Source organism: Pararge aegeria, chromosome 1 (assembly GCF_905163445.1).
Source record: "Pararge aegeria chromosome 1, ilParAegt1.1, whole genome shotgun sequence".
Classification (NCBI taxonomy): Eukaryota; Metazoa; Arthropoda; class Insecta; order Lepidoptera; family Nymphalidae; genus Pararge; species Pararge aegeria.
Window position 1 is genome coordinate 12,046,971 of NC_053180.1, and position 24,135 is coordinate 12,071,105.

Genomic DNA, 24,135 nt, shown 5'->3' on the forward strand with positions numbered 1-24,135 from the left:
ACCTCCCTTTTATAACCACATCGCTCACCGCTTGGTCAAAAGGTCTATGCTCTAAAACCTGTCTTCTATAAGCAAGCAGAACCAACAGTCGGATATTAATAGGCTGAAGATAACGATGATGAATTGATTAGCATTTACATTTTCCAGTATCCTGCAATAAAATTTGCCTAGATTAATTTAATCTTTTTATTTATCAAAGATAGATTCATAAACTACATAAAAGAAAATGAGCAGTAACCACGAAAGGCACAATTTACATTTAATTATATTTGCAAATTGAGTCAGACATTTAATCTTTATTCTATTTAGTTTTACTTCACTTAATTCAGGCTCTTTTGTTGCATTTTAACACGATTTCCACAAAAAAAAGCTGAGTGGAGATTTTCAGATGCAAAATGTTATTCTTTTTTTTAAGCAACTGTAATATAAACTGAGGCGTATATTAATTAAAAATGTATTTATCACAATTTATTCTAAGTGTACTAATGTCGATGCATACATTTTTACAGCAATCATTGACGGATCAAGCAGATAATAAGTAAAAAAACGTTGTATATAAATAGTGCAGCACTTCGCTGGATATCACACGTCACTACAAAGTGCCTCTATAATAGGACCTCTATAACAAAAAGCTACTAAAGACATAAAGATTCGCAAGCGAACTCTCAGTTAGGATTGTTGTTTTTTTGCTAATGGTGAGCATATCTGACTAACGCTCACGTTATTTATTAAGAGGAAAGTTTACATGGGATTCTCTAAACAGATACGTGGATCATGCCTCTAGAGAAATCATGTTTTTTTCGTATGCTCAAAGTCTTGTGTAGACACATCGCTATAATTTTTTTTTTAAACAAAATACTTTAGATAATCTGACGGCCAACGGGCGATGGCCAACCTTTTTTCCGTCTAGAAATTCGAAGTACCAGCCGGAGTTTGGAAATGGGCGGTACCCATCCCCGTGCTGTTAAGCACGTTAAGCTGACGCTCCCAGACAATTATGTGATAATAATTGCTAAAGCCTGCCAACCCGCATTGGAGCGGCATGATGAGTTCATGCTCTAATTCTCTCCCCCCTATGAAAGAGAAGGCCTGTGCTTCCCAGTAAGACATTAAAAAGCTTAGGATAATAACTAGTGAATAAATATTAATAAATAGGTAAATATAAAATTATTCAAAAACTTTAATGTTGTGAGCATTTATATCAAGCTGAACTGGTTTTATTCTTTAAAAGATGCTATTTGCATATCATTTTAAATTACTGTTTACATCTTTATAGGAAGGTGCGAGTATCGGAGACAGTGCAGATTGGATACTTATAGATACTATTTTTCATAGGTCTACGGGGTTTACGTCTACGGCGTAGTAGTGTCTACGGGTTAGCGGAGTCTAAGTTATTGCGTCATGCCATACATGGTTTAGGGAAACATTATATTAACGCCTAATGAGGGGGAAGGGGGACAAAGATAAAACACGGCATCCAGTGGAATTTAAGTAAGTTAAGGAAAAGAGAGTCAATTCTATTTTATATAAGTTTCAAAATGCTGTATTAACAAGAGCCAGAACGACGGAACTTACATTTAATGCCAAAACATACCAAGACAAACTCATTGAGCTCAAACACTATACATCTGCTGTAAGTTTTTCAGAAGTTGTGTAGTTTTGGATTTAGCACAAATTCAAGTATATACTATATAATCATCAGTGGAAGTTATAAGTTTAAATATCATATTTTTTATATCACTCTTGTAAATCTTTTACATTTTTTGAAACTTGCCTCTGTTACAGGGCACGGTTCTCTTTTTTACAGAATAAGTAAGGTTTAAATCGTAGTCCAACACGCTGGTCAAGCATGTAGGTTTAATCACGATGTTTTTCTTTACCCCGGAATGATATATATGCCTTTAATTCAAAAGGCATATAATACCAAAAAGATAGATGTGCATACCAGTCTTAAGGCGATAACCGCAATGATAATATAAAAAAATCCGTTAGTTGGTAAGTATTCGTTATGGGAGAAAACATCAAGAAAATATTTACCAAATCGAATGTTAACAAATTTAAGGACCATCGACATATTACACCATTGATAAACCGTTTTTGCGCTACGTTTACTGAGATACCTCCATCTTGATTTACAAAAATGAGACATAGTAAAAACACAGACAAGTGTTTCAATTTAACAGACAAGAGACTTTTTGAGTACATATTATAATTACCTAAAAACGTTGTTGACATTTATATTAAATTTCGTTCGGTTAAAATTCTTGTACTCTTGTATGTTATATACCCTTCATTGCAAACTCTTGAAAATTTCATGTTAAATAACTCAAGTGTCATCTTCATAAATAATTAATTTACACTCCTTTTGTCTGGCGTGAAAGGTAATTTGAGGTAATTTTCAATTTATTTAATAATTTAGATCTTAATTAAATCAAAATAATTATGGTTGAAGTAGCAGTAATTATGAATCCTAGAACATTCTTTACGAAATTCTCTTTTTACCTAACGGAAAAAGTTACGTTCAGTCTTTTCAATCATACCCATGTGTCTGTTAAATGGAAGGGATATGATAGATTTTAAAACCATGGCATGAGGCATTGCACCGAAACGCTCAATCGCTATGGTACTACTACTACGTCGTTATGATGATTATAATATACTAGCGTACCCAGCCCGCTTCGCCGGGCTAGATTTTGCTTTATTATATTTAAACAATAAACTTACATCATTAAATTTTTAATTTAAGTCTCATACTATATTAAATCATTTATTTCTCTCCGCATTCATTCTCTTCTCGAGCGGGTGAAGATCATTATCTACACCCATGTACACCCAACAATAGAATATCATCATAGTAAATAAAAGCTGTATTTGACTGATTGTCAGTTCAAAAATAGGTGTGCTCCGATCATCACCAAACTATACAGGATTACTCGCCAGGTCAATCCGGAGATTCCCTGAAAGTTTCATTGAAATCGGTCCAGCCGTTTCGAAGCCTATACGGAACATACCCACACACTTTCTCTTTTATATATATAGATATACTACGACAGTACACACATCGCAATCCAGCCCCAAAGTAAGCGGTAGCTTGTGTTGTGGGTACTAAGATGACTGATGAATAATATACATAAACGCTTATAATTTACATATAAACACCCAGACACTGAAAATCATTCATGTTCATCACACAAACATTTTCCAGATGTAGGAATCGAACGCACGGCCTTGGACTCAGAAAGCAGGGTCGCTGCCCACTGCGCCAATGGGCCGTCAAACCGATTATGGTACGGTTAAAGCTATACTTGTTAAAGTTCGCTATGATAGCTATATTAAATTTCGAATCGTACATATTCCTCCTGGCCGTATACTTTAATGAGCGTGTCTGTTGGCTCCTTGGGCTCCGCAAAACCATTTTTTGTTTCAAATATGCGTCACCACCGTGTTCCATATTGTCAGCACTTCAGTACTCCTCAAATGATATTGTAAAATACGTCTATCGTGTGACCTTCAATTCATCGCCCTTAGTATCTAATTCTGCACGCCTTTTTACATCGAAACAGATACTTTTTCGTTTAAAGAATTTTAAAGAATTTAATCTCCAAGGTGGCCTTCTGGCTCGAATTCCCACAGTGATGTTTTTTATTTGGCACTTTAGCAAATCTTTGCGCCGAAATAGCTGACCGCTCTGTTAACCAACCTGCAATTTGGAGTAAAAACTGCTTTACCCACTCTTTCTGGAGATATATTGATACCACCGGAGTTTTTTTGCCTCATCATATAAGCCTCGATACCGATGGCAAGACTATCGTGGATGTGACATGATTCGGCTAACGGATGCCCTCAATAGATACGCCAGACATAATATGACTGGCATGCTTTTTAATGGATTTTGAAATGAATACGTATATTCCATTCAAATCTGTTTTTCCAGTGGGAAATCCTCAGGGATTTAAATTATTATTTTTTTGCAACTTTTAAAAATAAGAACGTCTATATAGCATCGAAGTGTATTATAAACGGAATCGCCTTGTATTCACTAGTCGATTCTGCAAAGCAACACCAGTAACTCCATCTTAACCGCCAACAAAACTATTAAGATCGTCGCCGAAGATATCATTGTCAAAAGACCATTTTAGCTTATACACCGCTTTTGTGAGGAGAAAGAATTGGATTTTCCGTCGCAACAATAGAGACTTTATCAGTATTTACTTTAGGAGAAGTATATCACACTCGCTAATATAAGTAAATACTATATTCACGTGATTTTAAACGCACTTAAAAACAGGAGCAGATTCTCACATCGATTGTATGTCTTTTTTTGTATATTTGTTACAGGATTACTCCGCCAATCATACCCCGATTTAAACGTTTTTTTTTTTTTGGTTTGGTAGTCGTCAGAAGTTTTCTGAATTTAATTTGGTAAAGATATACTGGAAAAATCGAGGGAACTCTTCAAATATTATAGGCAAACCTATAGTGATTTGAGCATTTTCTTTTGAAACCAAGGATGGCCACCAAAACTATACAATAATAAGTAGAGAGGAGGGTGAGCTTTCTCAACGCTTCACAATGAAGGAGCTCATTGTGAAGCGTTGAGGGGGCTTCGGCAGTAGTTTGTAAGACAGACAGTAGAAGTAATGTTTTGTAGAAGGTTATAAGCAGTTGGAATTTTTCTATCAAAACATTGAAATAATCGCAACCGATAAAGCGTGAAAACCGGTTTTTTGACCAAAAAAATTTACATTGTAAAACAACTAAAATTCAAGAAATAAATGTGTTCTAAACACTTAAGTCGGTACCACGTAAAATATAGATTACTAGCTGTTGCCCACGACTTCGTCTGCGTTTGATTTTGTTTTTTGATGTGACAATAAATATAGTTGTAGATCTAAAAAAAAATAAAGTATTCAGTATCGCTAAGCCTTAAATGAGGGGTTTGCCGCTGTCCGCTAAGGAATTCTGTCCTCTATCTCCAACCACAGTTTGGGCCAAATTAAACACATATTATAACCTCTATAGTACAAAAATAATTATTTAAGTCGGTAATAATTTGTCGGAGTTATGGTGTAAAATCGTCAAACACTAATCCCCTCTCCCACAGGAACCGAGCCTAATGTCGCGATAAAAGTATCTTATATTACTTCTAACACTTCCAAGAATATGTTTCAAAGTTTCATGAGGATCGGTTAAGTAGTTTTTGCACGAAAGCGTAACAAACAAACTTACATTGACATTTATAATATTAGTAGGGATTGTTAAATGCTTTCATTCTTGTCAATTAATTATGAAAAGGAAACTTAAATTTACCTCTTGATTAATCCATATGTTATCTTCAGGAAAAAATCTCTGTAATGACACTGCTGTTTTCATGTCCAGAACCTACCAAAATTCTTCAACTTCTTAGCTTAATCATATGTGTCATAATCCTCAGCTTATTAAAGTCCAAATGCTGGGCACAAATCTCACCTCTTATATAGGAAAGAGGGTTTTAGAGCACAGACCAACCTCACTTGTCCAATGCTGGTTGACGGGCTTTAATGATATTAATCGTAGTAACAATTTCTTATCAGAAAACCATTTTTACACCGGCCCGGTAATCATACCCAGGACTTCATTATCCGCAGTCAAGTAACTAATATAATTGATAAAGGGAAAACAAGTCATATCTTCTTTTTGTACCTCATGCTGTGATAACCTTCCTTGATATTCCTAAATTTGTTTTTTGTTTTAATATTTGTCATATCTTTTGATAATTTTAACAGTATTATTTTATTTTGATTCTACAATACCAGTAACTCCAAAGTAACAATGGATATTATTTTTAAGACTAAAGATGTCGACAAAGATTTCAGCGCTAAACGACCACTTAAGCTTACACCCCACTTACTTATAAAAGTAATAAGGTATGAAAATAGTCCCTTAGAAGCAGTGTTATGAAAATTGATCTCGTATTTAAAATTTAACAACTCAGGCCGAACACATACATTGTGAAGAGATAAAATTGTATGATTTTACCCGAATAGCGCATCATAGTCGGGAAAATTCATACAATTTTATCCCTTAAAATGTAATGTCCACGCTAACTTTTGTTTAATTTCCATTTAAATTAAATTTATTTAAATTATAATATGTATGAAATTTTTTTTAACAAAAAGGATCCTATTTTCTACGCCATTTTTAAGTCGGTGCCAAGTAAAATGTAGAAAGTTACTAAGTGTAGATCATATATATCGTATACCTTTTCATACAGTAGCAAGTTAAGTACCAGTTATTTTCTTAGATATCTGGTAGCGGTGTGGTTTACCGGTATTCAACAAACATTAACAAAAGGTACAAAAACAAGCCTCCATTATGATATCTTTTTTATTAAATAAGCTTACATTACGTAATGTTACCAATAAAAGCCAATAGAACCAACAAAAGACAACATCCAATCTTCAATGCCCTCAGTGGGAGCGGAAAATAATGAAACCTCAATTACAATACATTGAGCTGATAAAAAAAATATGAACAGGTAAATTTTACTATATGGTAAAATAGTGGTGGTGGTATTGAGGAATCATATCAACAAGGTGCTTTTTAAAAATTTTATCACGAATGATGATGCCATTTTTACAATATAAATAAATCATTGTTATTGAAATATGAGCAAAAGAGTTTTGCCACGATCTTCATCCACACACAATAAAAAAGTAAAATCTGAGTTTTGGGAGCTGGCGTATTCTATGTTACATTTGTCTAGGTTAACATGTGTGCATGGCCGTGTGTATGCATAATGAGTTTCTAAAGTTCTTACATCTTTAAAAGAATTTTGAAAAGACTAAGTATATAATATGAAGAGTATTTTATCCGTAGAGACTGGGAAAGTAAGGGTATAGGTTACTTTTTAGAGGTCCATTAGTAAAAAGGAACATCGAGGTTCTCCATGAAAACGATTACGATTACAGATTTACAAGTAGTTTCTAGGGACAACAAAAGAAGGTTGTTCATCTTTTTTAAAGAAATCCATTGGTTAAATATCTTCATATTTAACCGAAAGATTTCCCCTTAACTAATCTCCTCGTAAACATAACTTTAAATTTTATTTATAGTAGACGGACCCAGCAAAAGGCCCAACCGATGGTAAGAAAAACCTATCGCCTGTAAACAGAGCAATACTGTGTAAGCTACTCTCAACCTGATACGTAGATTTTAAGCTTCATGCGCCTCTAAAATGTTTCTTGGCGACCGCACTGCTGTTTTGCGGAAGAAATAAGCATGGCTGTAGTATTTCCCCGGACGAGCTGTCGCTGAACCCTCTATCACTATTAAATCATGGTCAGTGTTGATGCAGTCTAATGTCGGAAATTAATAATCAACCTTGGCATAAAACCTCCGCATGACAGATTTCATTTAGTAGTGCTATCGAAAAGAAAGAGGAGGAAAAGGATAGGACTGGACCAAATTAAATTTGCCATCCCAAGCTTATGGATTAGATTGATCATATTATGTATTTCAGCCATAATGTGATAGCGTATTAACCTGCATGGCAGTTATATAACCTCACAGATATCATGTCACAGACCTATAGATAACTAGTTACCGACACTGTCTAGATGTTTGTGACATAATCAACTGTGAGCTAAAAATAATAATAGTACTGTCCGTCTGCCGACTGAAGTTTAGAACGTGCCTGAATATCGATCTCGTCTGACGAATGCAAAGTTCTTGTATGAAAATATTATTACAGCTGGTTTGAATAACAAAACTTCGATTTATCTTTTTATTTCATTCAATCATAAAAGTACACCTAAACTATAGAATATACGGAAAAATGGTTTTTGATCCTGGACGATATGAATGTTTGTTGTATATGTTATTATACTACGACGTTACATCCTCAAGATTTATTATTCACTATGTAGTTCACTTCTCAAGTAACTAGGCATCGCACAATAAGTTTAAAGCTAAAAAAAATATATCAATTTTTAAGTATAATGACGCCACATTCGTCCCCTCCACACCCCGCCGCCGCTGAACCCGCGCGTGAGTGTGGCTTGCCTCATTCGCTTCTTTTGTGCGGGCATCGCAATACTTTATTTTATTTTCGTCACAAAAGATAGTTAGTGTATTTTTTTTTTTTTTTTTTTTTTAGGAATAGTACTCTAATATATTAAAATGCCGAAAAGAAGTAGGACATATAAGGATAAAACGGATCATATTACACGGAAAATAAGGCGTTTACAGAAACGCCTACAACAATATAATACATCAGATTCCGCTGATGAAGGTTAGTGTTACTTTATTTATTTTTCTCATATTTACATGGATTTGGAGCTGAATTTACATAAAGTACACCAAGTTTACAACATTTACTAAATGTGTTTCTTTTCAAATACATGTTTGACCCACCCTCAAATGAAATTAAATAAAAATAGGAGCAAAACAAAACTGTTTACGTAAATTAATTAATGACTAATACCTAGCTTCTAGGTACGATGTTTGAGGGATAACGAATATAAGTACTTACCTGTTATTTAAGTAAAATTAAGGGTTATACGTTGTAACGTGCGTACAGCTGATACCATTAGTCTGACGCGGTGTAACGTGCTTACATCCAAGGACTTTAAATTATCTTTTACCATCTAGGTATACGGCAGCAATTATTTTGTATGCTTTGAGCATCACAATATTACCAATAATAGTTTAGTGCGGCGTAACGAGCTTACGTCCGATAACTTCCCACATCGGTAAATAAATGTGAATCGTGTATAATAACCTTACAGATCTCCATGGCAGTGATCACTACTTTAATAGATCGATCGATAATAGTCGATCTAACACAGTACCGCTAGAAACCGACAGTGAAATACCGATACTACCCTTATCAGACTCTGACTATTCAGTAGGCGAAAGGAACAGACCTAAATCCGTGATCGTAGCACAAAATACCGTTGATACGAATAATACAGTGTTGTCAGTAACACCGCCACTCGTGCTCATGCCAAGCACTAGCACTGAGACCGTCTTTACCCGAGGAGATCTTAGAAGCTCTCGGAGACCCGAAGGTAAAAGAAGAGGTGTTGGGACCTACAATTCCAGAGGAGATCGCTAAACGTTGGGGGCGTGTGTTGGTGGACGGCCTAACTAAGGATCAGAAACAACAGGTTGTAGGAAAATGCTTGATACCGGAAAATTTTCGTTTGGCCAAAGCACCCCTATTAAACCCGGAAATCACTCACGTCCTGAGTGACGCCGCCCGAAATCGTGATAAGTTGATGGAAAAATCACAAAATCAACTTGGTCGGGGTTAGCTCCGATATGCTAACAATAAAAAGGGATGCTTACCTTTTTGGTGCAAATCAAAAAAAAAAAAAAAAAAAAAAAAAAAAAGGCTTCTAAAACAGCAGAGAAGTCCGGACTACAAATAAGACGTAATGATGCTACGCCAACCACCTCCATAAAATACCCACAACAGGGAAACTGGAGAGGCCCACTCCAATTACAAGGCCACAGAGCGAACATACAGGGTGGGCCGAGGAGTCGCTATACGTCCCAGCAGAACCGGCGACCACCACCACCAGGCGACCGGGCACAGCGGACAACGACGCGAGCCAAACCCAAGGTCCCGAAGACTTAACAGAGGTAATAATACCCCACGCGGGTAGATTATATAATTTTTTAGACCAATGGCATAAAGTAACTGATAATACTGAAGTTTTAGACTACGTCAAAGGTTACACCATACCTTTTGACTACCCAGTAACACAAAAACTTTGCTCCACAGAATGATAATTTTAGCACAATAGGAATTAATCAAATAACTTCGGAAATTAAAAAATTAAAGGAATTAGGAGCCATTGTGAAATGCAACGAAATGCCAGGACAATATTTATCAAAAAATTTTTTCTTATCGCAAAGCCGGATGGTTCCTTTCGTTTTATACTTAATCTAAAAAACCTGAATAAATTTATAAGTGCTCAACATTTTAAAATGGAGGACATCCGAACCGTCTCAAAACTTATGACTAAAGGTTGCTTATGTCCACGGTGGACCTCAAAGACGCTTACTTTTTAGTGCCTATTAGTGAAAAAAGTAAAAAGTTTTTGAGATTCAAATTTCTAGAAAATACTTACGAATTTCAATGTTTACCCTTTGGCTTGTCCCTGGCACCGTTGATTTTCACAATACTTCTAAAACCCGTCGTATCTACGCCGAGAGGTAAGGGTCTTATACTAGCGACATACCTCGATGATATAATTTGTCTAAAATATTTAGGCTTTGTTATAAATTACAAAAAGAGTAATTTAATACCAAGTCAACTTCAGACCTACTTAGGGTTTGAACTTGACTCAAAAAACATGTGTCTAAGGCTACCAAACACCAAACGTCTAAAAATTCTTGAGTATATCAAAGACGTGTCTGTGCAAAACACCGTCTCTATCAGAGATTTTGCTAGACTTTTAGGGATACTCGGTTCTGCTTGCCCAGCTATTGCTTACGGATACCCAATACTGTATACCCAATACACAAAACGCTTGGAGCGTGAAAAATTTTTAGCACTTAGAGAGGCTAAGGAAAATTATGACTCTCTCATGCAAATACGCCCTCATGTCCAACCAGATTTGTCTTGGTGGATTCAGTATATTATGACGTCATATAATCATATTCGCGACGAAAAGTATGCTCTCGAAATTTATTCAGACGCTTCGTTATCAGGCTGGGGCGCATCTTGCATAGGGGAAAAAACAGAAGGTTTCTGGGACACCCAAGAGGCAATGAGTCATATCAATTACTTAAAAAAGCTTCGAAAAAAGCAGATATTGTTGCGCATAGATAATGCAACTTCTTTATCCTATATAAATAGATATGGTGGAGTACAATATGTTCACCTTAATGAAATAGCGTTTCATATTTGGCAATGGTGTGAAGACCGACAGTTGTACGTGTATGCGTCTTATATCAAGTCAAAAGATAATGTAGAGGCCGATGAGGAGTCCCGTCGCTCGAACATTGACACAGAATGGGATCTGTCACCAGCGGCGTTTGACAGAATCATAAGCAACTTCGGCTATCCGCAAGTCGATTTATTGGCAACGCGTATCAATGCTAAATGCAAAAAATACGTTTCTTGGAAACGAGACCCAGAAGCATTTGATATCGACGCATTCACGCTTGACTGGAGTTCCTTTTTTCTTCTATGCGTTTCCGCCTTTCTCCCTTATTCTCAAAAGTCTTCGAAAAATTATTAACGAAGAAGCCACTGGTATTATAGTCGTACCCTATTGGCCTAATTAGCCGTGGTTTCCGATTTTTATGAAATTATCTAACTACGAACCTATTTATTTTAACCCAGAGCCTGAGTTACTACTATCTCCTTTCAGAACGCGACATCCACTCTGGAAACGGCTTACCCTGGTGTCAACACTATTATCAGGAAAGCTTTTTCAAAACAATTCCATTCAAGCGATACCATAGGTATAATGTTAGCTTCTTTAAATGAAAATACATTAAAATAATATAATAGCGCATACAAAAAATGGTGGCAATATTGTAAGCAAAATAATGTTGATTGTTATAACAATAACGTCCCTTTTACCACAAATCTTTAAACACAGTTAAATCAGCGCTTTCTCTGATTTTAGGCAAAAAATTCAGGTTTCTTAAAGGAGCTTTTAAAGCAAAACCAGCTTTACCTAGATACCAATCTACGTGGAACCCTAACATAATCTTAGAGTTCTTAGCTAATTGGTATCCAAATCGAAACTTGCCAACAGACAAGATCTCGAAAAAATTAGTAGCTCTGCTCGCATTGTCAACGGCACAACGTGTCCAGACGCTATCGCTGATTCGGTTACCCAATATCAGAGTAAACGATGATAACGTAGAGATAATTATTACAGACCAAATAAAAACCTCGGCTCCGGGCCGCCCCATGCCGAGGCTTTTTATTCCATTCTTCCCCGAAAAGGAAGAAATCTGCCCGGCAAGAGCATTGATATCGTATATAGAAATAACCCGGAAATTTCGCCATTAACCAAATACCGAAAAACTAATTTTGACTTTCAAAAAACCCATACATAATGTAAATACTAGCTCTTCAACAATTAACCGCTGGATTAAATCTGTGCTTGCTGAAAGCGGTATTGACATTACAGTTTTTTTCGGCCCATAGCACCCGCCATGCTTCCACTCCCGCAGCCAGTCTGAGAGGTCTATCGGTAGACACTATAAAAAGAACAGCAGGTTGGTCCGGCAATTCATTAACATTTGCGAAATTTTATGATAGACCGATATTGGAAGAAGACAACAATGTTTTTGCCGACGCAGTATTTAATAATATTTAAAGATAAGGTGGTTGATGGACAACTTGATTTAAAATAATAATTAATTACTTACATAAGCTCAAATATATATTCCGGTATATATATTAGTTAATGTTTGATATCTAGTTTGTTAAATAAATAATTATTTATTTAACAAACTAGATATCAAACATTAACTAATATATATAAATAAATAATTATTTATTTAACAATGATGTTTCTATTAAATCCATTTTGCGTTAAGCGCTAAACATCTACATAGTGAATAATAAATCTTGAGGATGTAACGTCGTAGTATAATTAATGGTTAAACGAACTTACCTAAAGTGATGTTTGACCATAATTATATGAGACGTTACATCCGAAGAGATTTATTACCCGCCCTCCCCCTTTTACGGCCCGAATCTCGCAAAATAGATCTAAATAACTCTAAAAACAATGAGGCAAGCCACACTCACGCGCGGGTTCAGCGGCGGCGGGGTGTGGAGGGGACGAATGTGGCGTCATTATACTTAAAAATTGATATATTTTTTTTAGCTTTAAACTTATTGTGCGATGCCTAGTTACTTGAGAAGTGAACTACATAGTGAATAATAAATCTCTTCGGATGTAACGTCTCATATAATTATGGTCAAACATCACTTTAGGTAAGTTCGTTTAACCATTAATTAAATATATATACAAGTAGTAATTTTTGATGACTCCATTGACTTAGATTTTAAGTTGGAGGTACCGGATTCGATCACCAGCGGAGTCAATTTGGAATGTTTTCAGTTCAATATTCAAAAATTCAAAATTCAAAAAATTCAAAATTCAAAATTCATTTATTTCAAGTAGGCCTATTACAAGCACTTTTGAAACGTCAAGTCTGTCCGTGTGTAGTGACTCTACCACCGGTTCGGAAGGCAGATTCTACCGAGAAGAAGCCGGCAAGTTGCTCTTTTCCAACATCAAAAATTTACATTTTATATTTTAACATTCATTTTTCTGTCTTGTGAGAGATGAAAGCGGAGCCGGATGCTTCCAAGCAACCTTGTCATTAAGAAACTCATCAATTGTATAATAACCTCGCTGTAATAAATGTGTTTTAACACATTCTTTAAACTTATGCATTGGTAGGTCCAAAATTACCTTAGGAATCATATTATAAAAGCGTATACTCAATCCCACAAATCTGAAGTTCTGAATTGTGTCTTGTATGGTCTGGCCTAGCTTGGACTGTGGCTATTTACCATTATCCAACAAACAAAGGCAAAGCGACATGATCGTACCGGTACGATGTTGTCTAGAAATCAATTATACGTATAGGTATGTATGTTTAGGGTTTGGTAGGTATATTAAACGGTAATATACCTGCCAAAACCCTAACAGGTTAGCTGAATACCATCTCAAACTGCATCATCACTTACCGAATAATGAAAACCAGTCAAGTGTGAAGTCATAGTGGAATAAAAAAATGTTGAACTCATCTTAATTATTGTCACCAGGTCCATCACCACCACCCTCGACGCAGTCATCTACGGTTAGAGAAGAACAGAATGAGCTCACCGTCTCCTTCCCTCCTCTCGATGATATATTCGGCACGCCTGAAAAACACTTCGGTACTGAAAACAATACTGTTGTGACTTCACAAACCGGATCTACGGCTCTCCTGCCATGCGTCATTAGAAATATTGGCGATGGAATTGTAAGTAAACTTTTCTATATTTGCCACTGAAAATTGAACCGTGAATTTGTAATAGGTTAATTTATCTATTTTAACCAACTTACTTCTAAAAATATAAAAACCAATGGTTCTTTACAGATGCAAATCCAAACTAATAATATAACTGCCAATAAGATTTTGCTTCATACATTTGACTGTCTTTACAATTGAACCGATCATCATGAAAGCTCGAACTCATGTTGGGTGTATGCTCTGAAGTCCTCTCTCCTATCAGTAGGCCTATGCCTAATAGTGGGACGTTGATAAGCTGATGAAGAAGACGATGATTTATGTAATAACATTTGTAACGCTTTATACACTGATTTCTTAATCTTAATTCTTAATGGTAAAATACTGCCGTTGTGTCTAAGTTAATCCTATTTAGAACAATACTCTGAATACTCGGTCAGTTTCTAGAGTGTTTGCATAAATGCATAATAATTTTACAGTAGTGGGACTTTATATGACAGCGACATAATGTTTAGTGCTCTGTATTGTATCCAAACTCTTGCAATTGCTGGTATATGCAAATAATAAACAGACAAGTTCGCCCTTTAAAGCCATTGTAATTGAAGTAACCTGTAACTTATTTAAGATGCTCTTTTATCTATGCTTTCCTTAACATGCTCTACAAAGTTAACAATAACAAAAAGGTTAAATCCCGCTTGATATGTGACTGGACCACCACTTGACATTAGATTACTTAGATTAAAACTTAGCAGATTCATAACCGCTTCAGAATGATGATGAATATACTAGAAATTGAAGTTCTATGGTCGAAAAACTCAAAAGCACCCTTTTTTATAGTAACCGTTAATTTTTTCAAGTTATGAACTACAAAATACGCATCTGAGTATATACACCCCATAATATTATTCCTGGCTTTAATAAGTGAGAATAACTAAGCTGGTCGACTGCGTACACTGAAACCGCTTTATATCGTTGATGAATCTTTAGCTACAGACTAAAGGGAAAAGAAGATGGAGCTCTCGTACACAAGCGTATTCATTAGTGACGTCACAGCATTGCATTGTGCCAGTGTTCAGTGTCATTAGTAACTTGCGAAGTGATCTTTAAGAGCGGTTAGTATTTAGTGATACAGTGCGATATCGCGTGGAAACCGATGCAGTAGATGTGTTACTGAGTTCAATAGACATTCTGATTACGTATTATCGAAAGTCCAATCATCAGGGCGTCCAACATGCGACAACATTGTCGTAAACTTTTGCGTCATGGGTGGGACCAATCATAGGTCACAGCGTTAGATCATCATCATTAGAAACCCATAATCGGCCTACTACAGAACGCGGGGTGTATCACTCCCAGGCATGCAGTTTTCCTAACTATGTTCCGTCACTGCTGAAGTTGATATGTAGTCGCTTTAAACGCAAAAAACTTAATAAAATTAGAGGTGCTTTCCGAGGATCTCGGTTTCCCAAAAAATAGACCGAAATACGATCAGCACAAAGTCCTTTAATTTTAAAATTCCTCTTAGTCTAAGTCAAAGGCACTTATGATTCGTACATTGCTTGAGAAATGTGTACACGTATTGAGATGATGGCGATATCCAAATTCGTAAACTTAAAACTATAGCTACGAGGGTTCCAAACGCGTCCTGATCTACGAAGCAGCCCACAACAAACTTAGCCGGTTGTCCTGTTTTCTTTAACAAACTATAAAGCAACCTGCTAAGAGTAATAATTCACACCCAACCTTTTTTATCGATTACGTAGTTCCTCTTTACTACTCGTATAATAGGACTTTTTATACGCTTACGTTTAATATAAACTTTGAACTTTTTAAGAGACATCACAAAGATGTCAATCGGTAGTTTGTCGTAAAATAATATGCAATTTTTTATGAAAATTAAGCTTAATTTGCTATACTCCGCGAAAAGCAGGATAATATGTGAGTTGTAATTTATAATTTCTTCAATCCTTATTCTCCACACCAAACAGATCTTCGTCAATGTAGAGGGTCTTCGCACGTTTCACTCAGAAACCGGAGCATCCTCAGAAGATGTTGACGTTACAATTATTATATTACTTAACAATTATTCATTGTAAAGTCAACATCTCCTAGATAAAAAAAAAACAATGTGCCACGATAGGCATTGCTGTAAGATATATTACCATGAGACTCTATGAAGATACGTGGCTTAGTATCTTAAAACAGTTTTCCAAGACCTGTTTCACTTGAAGGCACTCCGATTACTGTTTATCTTTCGTCTACGTTCAGCTATATGACCCAGATATCATAATGAATACCACCGCAATCATTAACACCCCCGGTAGTTGACACAAAATGTTTCTTTTTAATTTTCGCTCGTTATTACGTGTTTTTATCGGCAACAGAAATAGTTTTCAATTGATAACGGAAATGTGTATTTCTTTTTCGATCTCGGTATATTTTTTTTTATGGCGCTTATAGGTAGCAGTAGGAAGATATGTAATAGGAGTAGTTAAACCCATTCAAATTAATGTATTGCTTTATCTTGAATTTTCCTTTTTAAAAGATTGCAGTATTCGTTAGCAGTGAGAACGTCTAAAGCGCTATAAAGACGAGCTTAGTTGTTTACTTCACGATTTCAGCAAAATAAACTAGGCTAATATTAAATATATTTATTTAAAGGCAATTCCCTACTACTTTGAAGAAGAAAATTGTGTTGAAAATTGACCGCGGGGTGAAGGCAATAAGGTAATTTGGGAAAAAGCATATTTAACTAACATTTTTTTTAAGTTAATAGCACTTTTGTAAAGTCAAGACTATCATCGGTATACAAAGCAGATAGGTACTACCGAAAATAAGTCGACAAAAAACTCAGCACGTGATCTTTTTCACCATCAACATTTTACAATTTAACAATCATCCAAGTTAAGCTTTTTTAAAATTAGTACTTTTTATAAGTACTAATTACTCGTGGCAAACGGGCGTCAATTTAATAATTACAATTTCTATTAAAGATCCGATGAATCATCATCAACAAAGTCATTATCATCATCCTCGGCATTCCCGTAGGAAAGACAGATGCAGAGCCCACCGCGTCTATCCAATGCTAGTGATAAAACAGAAGTTGACAGCCTTAGAGGCCCAAAGTTGGATGGCACCAGTTTATAATCTATATACTAATTTTTAATCTGAATTTCTTAAGTAGATTAATTCAATACATAACAATTGACCTATTCCGGGATCGAACCCGGGACTTCATGATCGACAATGAAACATTCTAACCACTAGATCAACGAAGCACTCAAAGAGCTAATTTATGAATCTTACTTGGAAGCTGACTGCGTAAAAGTTGCACCTTTTAAAAAACATTACACAACACAAACTAACAAGGGTGAGATTCATAATCTTACTAAAAGGTGGCATTATATAAGAAAAACAAGACTAGCTTAAGTTATTATGTAATTTAAGCTGTTTAATAAATAAATAAATAAATATACTACGACAATACACACATCGCCACCTAGCCCCAAAGTAAGCGTAGCTTGTGTTACGGGTACTAAGATGACTGATGAATATTTTTATGAATTATATATACATAAATACTTAGAAAATACATATAAACACCCAGACACTGAAAAATACTTATGCTCATCACACAAACATTTTCCAGTTGTGGGAATCGAACCCACGGCCTTGGACTCAGAAAGCAGGGTCGCTGCCCACTGCGCCAGTCGGCCGTCAAAATTAATGAATGGTTTTAAAGAAAAACGTAGGATTTCGTTGTACTTACAGTGTTATAGTAACTACGGTTAAAAGAGCACTGTTATTTGTTACCGACTAAACTAGTAATTGCACTAATTGCCGCTTCCCTCCCCCCCCCCCCCAGTTCTATGTCTGATGTCTATGTCAAATCGCAACTGATTATCAGCTACATAGTGACATGAGTGATTGGAAGCACAGCATAAGTGACATCACGAGCTACTAGAGAATTTCCTATGCAACATCAATTTGTGTGATTCAATATGAGGCTTTGGTTCTTAATTGTTAATGTGTTAAAACTGATCTTTTGCATTACGTAGTCAGTGGCGTGCATAGAGGGTATGCACAGGGTATGCAGATGATACAAAATAAAGAAAATCCCCATTACGAGTTATAATACTTAACAGTAGTCTTTTAATAACTCTTACAATGCCAATCCTTAAGTTTTTTATAATTCTTACTGGAGATGTTCTTCATTTTATATTATCTGCATGCCCTATGCATACCCTCTATGCACGCTACTGAGCGTAGTGTTTTAATTGATTAATACCGTATTAAAAAGTAACTTAGAAGCAAAAGGTGATGTTAGTAAATAATTTCATACCAACTTCGTCTCTATAGGATCTGCTTTAGAAACGAAAAGTACACAAGACACTCAAGTAGTAAGACTTAATCAATAGTGCTTACCTGCTTGAAATAAATCAATTTCGAAGTCTGCAACTCAGCAATTTTAGCGATTTATACTGGCATTGGAGCTGAGGATACAAATTAGCTATCGAATATTTATAAGAATTTCCAGCCATGTCTAACATACATTTGACCAGCCAAATAAAATACTTAACAAAGCTATTGGTCCGATTATGATAATTATTCCCAACTGAACGAAATAACACCAATTTGAGAGTGTCTGCCCTCCAGCAGAATAACAGCCCATTACTTTCAAAGGAATGTTTATGAAAAACAACTAACTAATTTTCTAAACCGCAATACGACTTTAACCTGAACCTTTACTCCACCCAATAGGGTTTAAATTGCAAAAAAAGGTTTCGCGATAATGAATTCTTTCATTTCACACCTCGGAAATTTCTCTCTCACTCCCCATATTATAAAATTAAGGGAACATTCGTGTGTATTTAGAATTTCGTAGACAAACAATGAAACTTTATAGTTTCATCACCGTCTGTTAATATAGAGAGAACAAACTTTGTTTTTAATAGAAAAGACCTATCGAATCAATGCACTGAATTCAATTGTTAGACAAAATATATGTGTTACATTAGTTTTGTAAAGTGGATAAATGATTAAACTTCTTGATAGTAAGTTTTTTTGAATAGTTTCAGGAAATAATTGAAATTGTAAGATTTGATTCTTAGCGCTTATTCATGAAATTGTGTCAGTGAGTATTTTAATATAATTATGGGTGTATTAGTGATACAGCGATACTTGTGTAGAGCCAAACGGCGCACAGGTACACGGTGTCTTAGTCGTTATTAATTACGTTAAAATGCTTAAAAAGAAATGAAAAGGATATACGAAGTCCATTGCAAGAGATAGTTTATAACTATATTAACAGGCTTGTCATGGCCCGGTATATTGACATTATACAACTCAAACTACTTTACTTAGAAAAATTGAAATTTGAATATTCTTTGAACGGCTTAGAGTTCTTAGAAAGGATTTTCTGCGGTAACCAGCAGTTCCTGAATTTAAAATCACAAATACACAATTTTCAAGTGCCCAAAAAAACCTTAAATGTACTTGATTAATTTGTATCCAGAAACGTCAGTGAATATATACCTGCCTCCGATTAACTCCTATGCTAATATTTGCATAGGAGTTAATCGAATTACTAAATAAAAGTAATGTCCGTTTCTGGTACAGTTTTACCGGTGGCCCGCATGTGGTTTTGAGTAGTATATTTAATTTTTCAACTTAAATCCATAAATTTGGTATTCTGACTTTTATACGCTTTCAACTGTAGCTTGCTTTCTGGAGACGCTCATAGGCGTTGGGCAAAATATCCTTAATCCCACGGGAACAGAAATAAGTTACTGGACTATAACGCAAATAACTTTTCCCCCGAATAATTTAGCATGTTAGGTCATCACACCCCGTTAGTAGCAGGTACTTCTTTATTTTCGTTACAAATGATTATTTTATTGCCACGACAAATATACACTGTGCCAAAAGAATACTCTTTAAATGGGTAATTATTTAAAAAATTAAAGCGTGAAAAGGTCTGTAATTATAACATTCGTTAGCCAGGAGGGTGTTGTTATAAAGCAGGTGAAAAATATTCTGAAAAACGTTCATTCCTCATCCGTTGTTAAACTTATTTTATTTACATAAGCTTTTGCCCTCGGCATTCTCAACTGTGAACATTTATTTGTCTTTTTTAGAGGCTTCACCCAGGTCTCGCTTACATCAGTAGTTTTGCTTGGTACAAGTAACTCTAGTAGTGTTTAAGTTTGTGTGATAACTGACTGGAAAATATTTGTGTTGAATATTGAGGTTTGTGGGATGATTATTAAAACACTATTTTAAACACTTTTTTAAGCGGTGGTAGAGCTTTTTGTAATAGAACTCGTCCGGTGAACTACTGCCACTATAAACCATGCTTATTGTTGCCGCTAAGCAGCATCAGATGTGATTGCCGGTGTAATTATTCATACATGACTTAATACTATGCCTTCGATGATGACACTGCAATAATATATATGCAATTTACTTAACTACATATTGCTGGTAAAACGAATTATATGAGGTACCTATGCGCCGTCTGATTCTCAATGTAGCGCTAAGTTTTTATAAACTTTTAATAGTGTCTATTACTGTTTAATTAATAACATTTCGGAAACGACAGGCCAGGACAGACAATTTCGGGAACCTGCGAATATCTGGCAATCACGGCCTGAGAGGGAGAGTCGCGGTTCAGAATTTTTTTTATATGCATTTTATATTTTTAAAATATGACTAAGTTATGCACCCCTATTTATATCAAAATACCTACTGACACAATAAATGAATATTTGCTGTAATTCAACAATTTAAATTATTACTTGAAAACTAGTCAATAAATTAAATAAGTCAATAAATAAATTAATTAAATAAATTATTACACGTTTGTAAAACTGCTAATTAATTCAATAAATATAATGTTATTATTTAGTTAATTTTAGATTTTTATAAACATACAACATATATATATATATATATATATATATTAATGCTTATAAAGTGCACATATGCCATTCTTATCATTATATTTTTTATTATTTAATATTTGCAATTGAGTTCTGCACATGTATAATCAATGAATACTTTAAGATTTGCATATCGTACATTGCGACCAAACATTTATAATAGTCTTTCATGTTAAAAGAAAATAAAGGAATTTAAATTAGAATTTGAGTTATAGTAAACAGAACTCATTGAAATTGGTTACCAACTTTAGCATTATTTTTCTAATACCTTACAGTTAGCAAAAAATATCATTTACCTTTATAACACCTGCTTCAACTGGACGCGTTTGTTTGGCCTTGCCTTTATACGCTAATCCATTCGCGCTAAGAACAGGTTCACAAGTGTCGGCAATCTATGCTTAAGACTGAAGTTGAATATTTGTTAAAATAAAATCATTTGCTAAATTAAAAGATATGAGTAACTAAATATAATAATAAAATGTCCGAATTAGAGATAAAAACATGTTCGTAAGTTGTATTTCTAAATAAAATACGCTATTAATGTCATTTTAGGGTAATTTTCATATAGGCGCTACGCAATCATGGGCCGTTAAAATAATTAATGACACGTTTAATTATACGTTAATGTTAAACCGAGGATTTGTGTAAATTAGAACAGAAAATGCAAACGTTGAATCTTTTTAGAGGGGTTTTGTACTATGTTTTGACGAACAATTGACTATAATACAGCGAAGTCTACTCCTTACTAGAAATAGTTGATTTGCTTTACTAGACTAGAGGATATTGTTACTATATTATACTTCAATTAATTTGATTACAGATTTATAATAAAATGTTGAAATTTTCGACTAAAAGTAAATCCTTAGCGATGACTCAGTGCATAATATGTTTTATTTTACATATTAGTTGTTGTACATGTTTTAGTGTAGTTGACTTTTTAACGACAAAGTTTACAGATTTGAATAACAAAAGACAAACCCTTTCAAAATGTGAATCAAAAGGTTATCTATTTTTGGTCTTGAATGCGGGCTTCTCCACTTTAGTTTTTGTGTAGGTTTGTTTTTGTTTCCACATTAGTCTTATAATTTTTTTTTCTGTATAGTTTTGTATAATGGTTTTTTGCCCGTAATTATGTTTCCATATTTACATTGCCTATTTGGTTCGCAGGTATCATGGATCAGAAGAAAAGACTATCATTTACTGACCGTCGGCCTGACAACCTACAGCTCAGACCAGAGGTTTCAAGCCATCCATCTTCAACATTCAGAAGTAAGAGAAACATTATTTGGTTTTCCAGTCCTTAGTTTATAAGTGTCCCACAGCTGGACACAGACGTTTTCTCTTTGAGGAAAGAGGGTTTTATCACATACATAACATAGGATTTCAGCGATTATAATCACAATATGTTTGTAATATTAACCAGGAGGCCTGTGGCTTTAAGCTTTGCGCAATAGAAATTAACTCCCTTGAATGCACTGACGGGAGAAGCCGGTAGGGGCACGGGTAGATTCCCAATAAATTGAAATCTACTATGGTGCATCCCAGAAAACGAGAAAAAATACAGTTTTAGATATTTTAGCCAATTCTGGCCATGTGCCGAGTTTAACATAGATACCTATACCTGAGAGACGCCTCACGTAAATTCGATTTCGAAGCCCGATGTTTGAACACCTTACAGAGCCTAGATTTTCAAGCCGGAAGTCAGGTAGAAACCTACACAGATGACCTAAAACAGACGCCTGGCAAATTCAATTTGGCAAGCTGAAGAGCAGTCAAGCGATGGACTAGCCTTCAACGTCACACAGTCCGGAAGTCCAGGTAGCATCTTTGTGTTCGTATTGTGCGGATTATTCTGCAAAAGTTTATATTATTTTAAGACTCATGCAGTTAGAGATTTTCTTGGTAAAAAGACGCCGTATGGTAAATGGTCTTACAAAGTTATAAATTTTTTTTTACTTGTCTTATAAAGTTAAAAATGTTTTCGTTCCGTGTAATTGTAAAGTACGTGTTATAAATAAAATAAAATAGCGTTATGGGCGTCTTATAAAGGCTCAAAGTCACTAAGCAGGTGATGGAGCGACCTACGCTTGAAGTCACATCAACCCATTACATGCCCACTACACGGGTTTCCTCCCACAGTGAGAAGACGTTAAGGAGGTCCACCACACTGGCCCAGTGCGGATTGGTGGACGCTCGGAGTGTCTCTTAAGTAATCAAATCAGATTTGAGGAGATCCGTAGAAGAACTAAGGTCACCAAAGTAGCTCAACAAGCAGCCGAACACCGGTGGCTTTAAAACTCCCTAAAAAGACCCATGTCCATCAATGGACGTCAATTGGCTGATAACCTCGTTTTATTTATTTTCTGTTATTAAACACACTTGCGTTAATTCCTATTAAAAATAAAGAGTAATTAGTAAAACAAATGTAAGGAAATATACCCAGCTTGCCAAGGGTACAAACGCACGGCAGGCGGTAGCGCAAAAATTCGCGTAACGCGCTTTGTTCCGCGGCCAGCACTTAGAGTAATTACTCAAGCCCCGTTGGGATGGAACTTTATCAATGCTGTAGAAGTCACCATACGAAATTATCGATAAAGTTTATAAATACGAACGTTCGTATGTAAACTTATTTGCACTCAGTCTGGATTTATTCAATTTCGCCGTGTGAGTCGAGTTTGACTCGGCAGGCTATAAGTTATTTATTGATTACAGTAAATACGTAATGATACCTATCTGCAATTAAATTCTATAACGAGTGAAAGAGTTTTAAGTTAAATTAATTTCAAGGATATTGAATGGAAATCATACTGCAATACTACGAAGTACCTACTTAAATTAGCCGGGATATTATGTCACTATACTAGGGCCAAGTTCCGAAAGGAATAAATGTGAATAAACCAAATTATGGTCATTTATACACATTATAATAGATGTAATACTAATATAGTTCTTCGATATTATGTATTATATATTATTTCGTATTATTATTACGAAAAATAAACAAAAGCCTCATTATTTTTACGTGACATATTAGCTTTATTTTAGCTTGATAAAGTGCAGGCAATAAAAGCGGTCTGTGAGTCTATATGTAAAAAACGTTTATACATGGACTCACAGACCATATATTAAAATTAAAGAAATATAGAAATATTTTACTATTCTAACATAAAAAATAAATTTGAAGAAACCATTTTAATAATTTCCTTTGATA

General features: G+C 35.1%; 1 protein-coding gene across 1 annotated transcript in view; it reads left to right on the forward strand.

Annotated features, from left to right (window-relative positions):
- Positions 1–24,135, forward strand: part of LOC120625021 — a 96,174-nt gene that overhangs the window by 24,195 nt on the left and 47,844 nt on the right. Inside the window, exons 2-3 of the mRNA XM_039891933.1 lie at positions 13,796–13,995; positions 22,092–22,193. Of these exons, the coding sequence (XP_039747867.1) occupies positions 13,796–13,995; positions 22,092–22,193 (302 nt within the window). The remainder of the gene's footprint in view (positions 1–13,795; positions 13,996–22,091; positions 22,194–24,135) is intronic.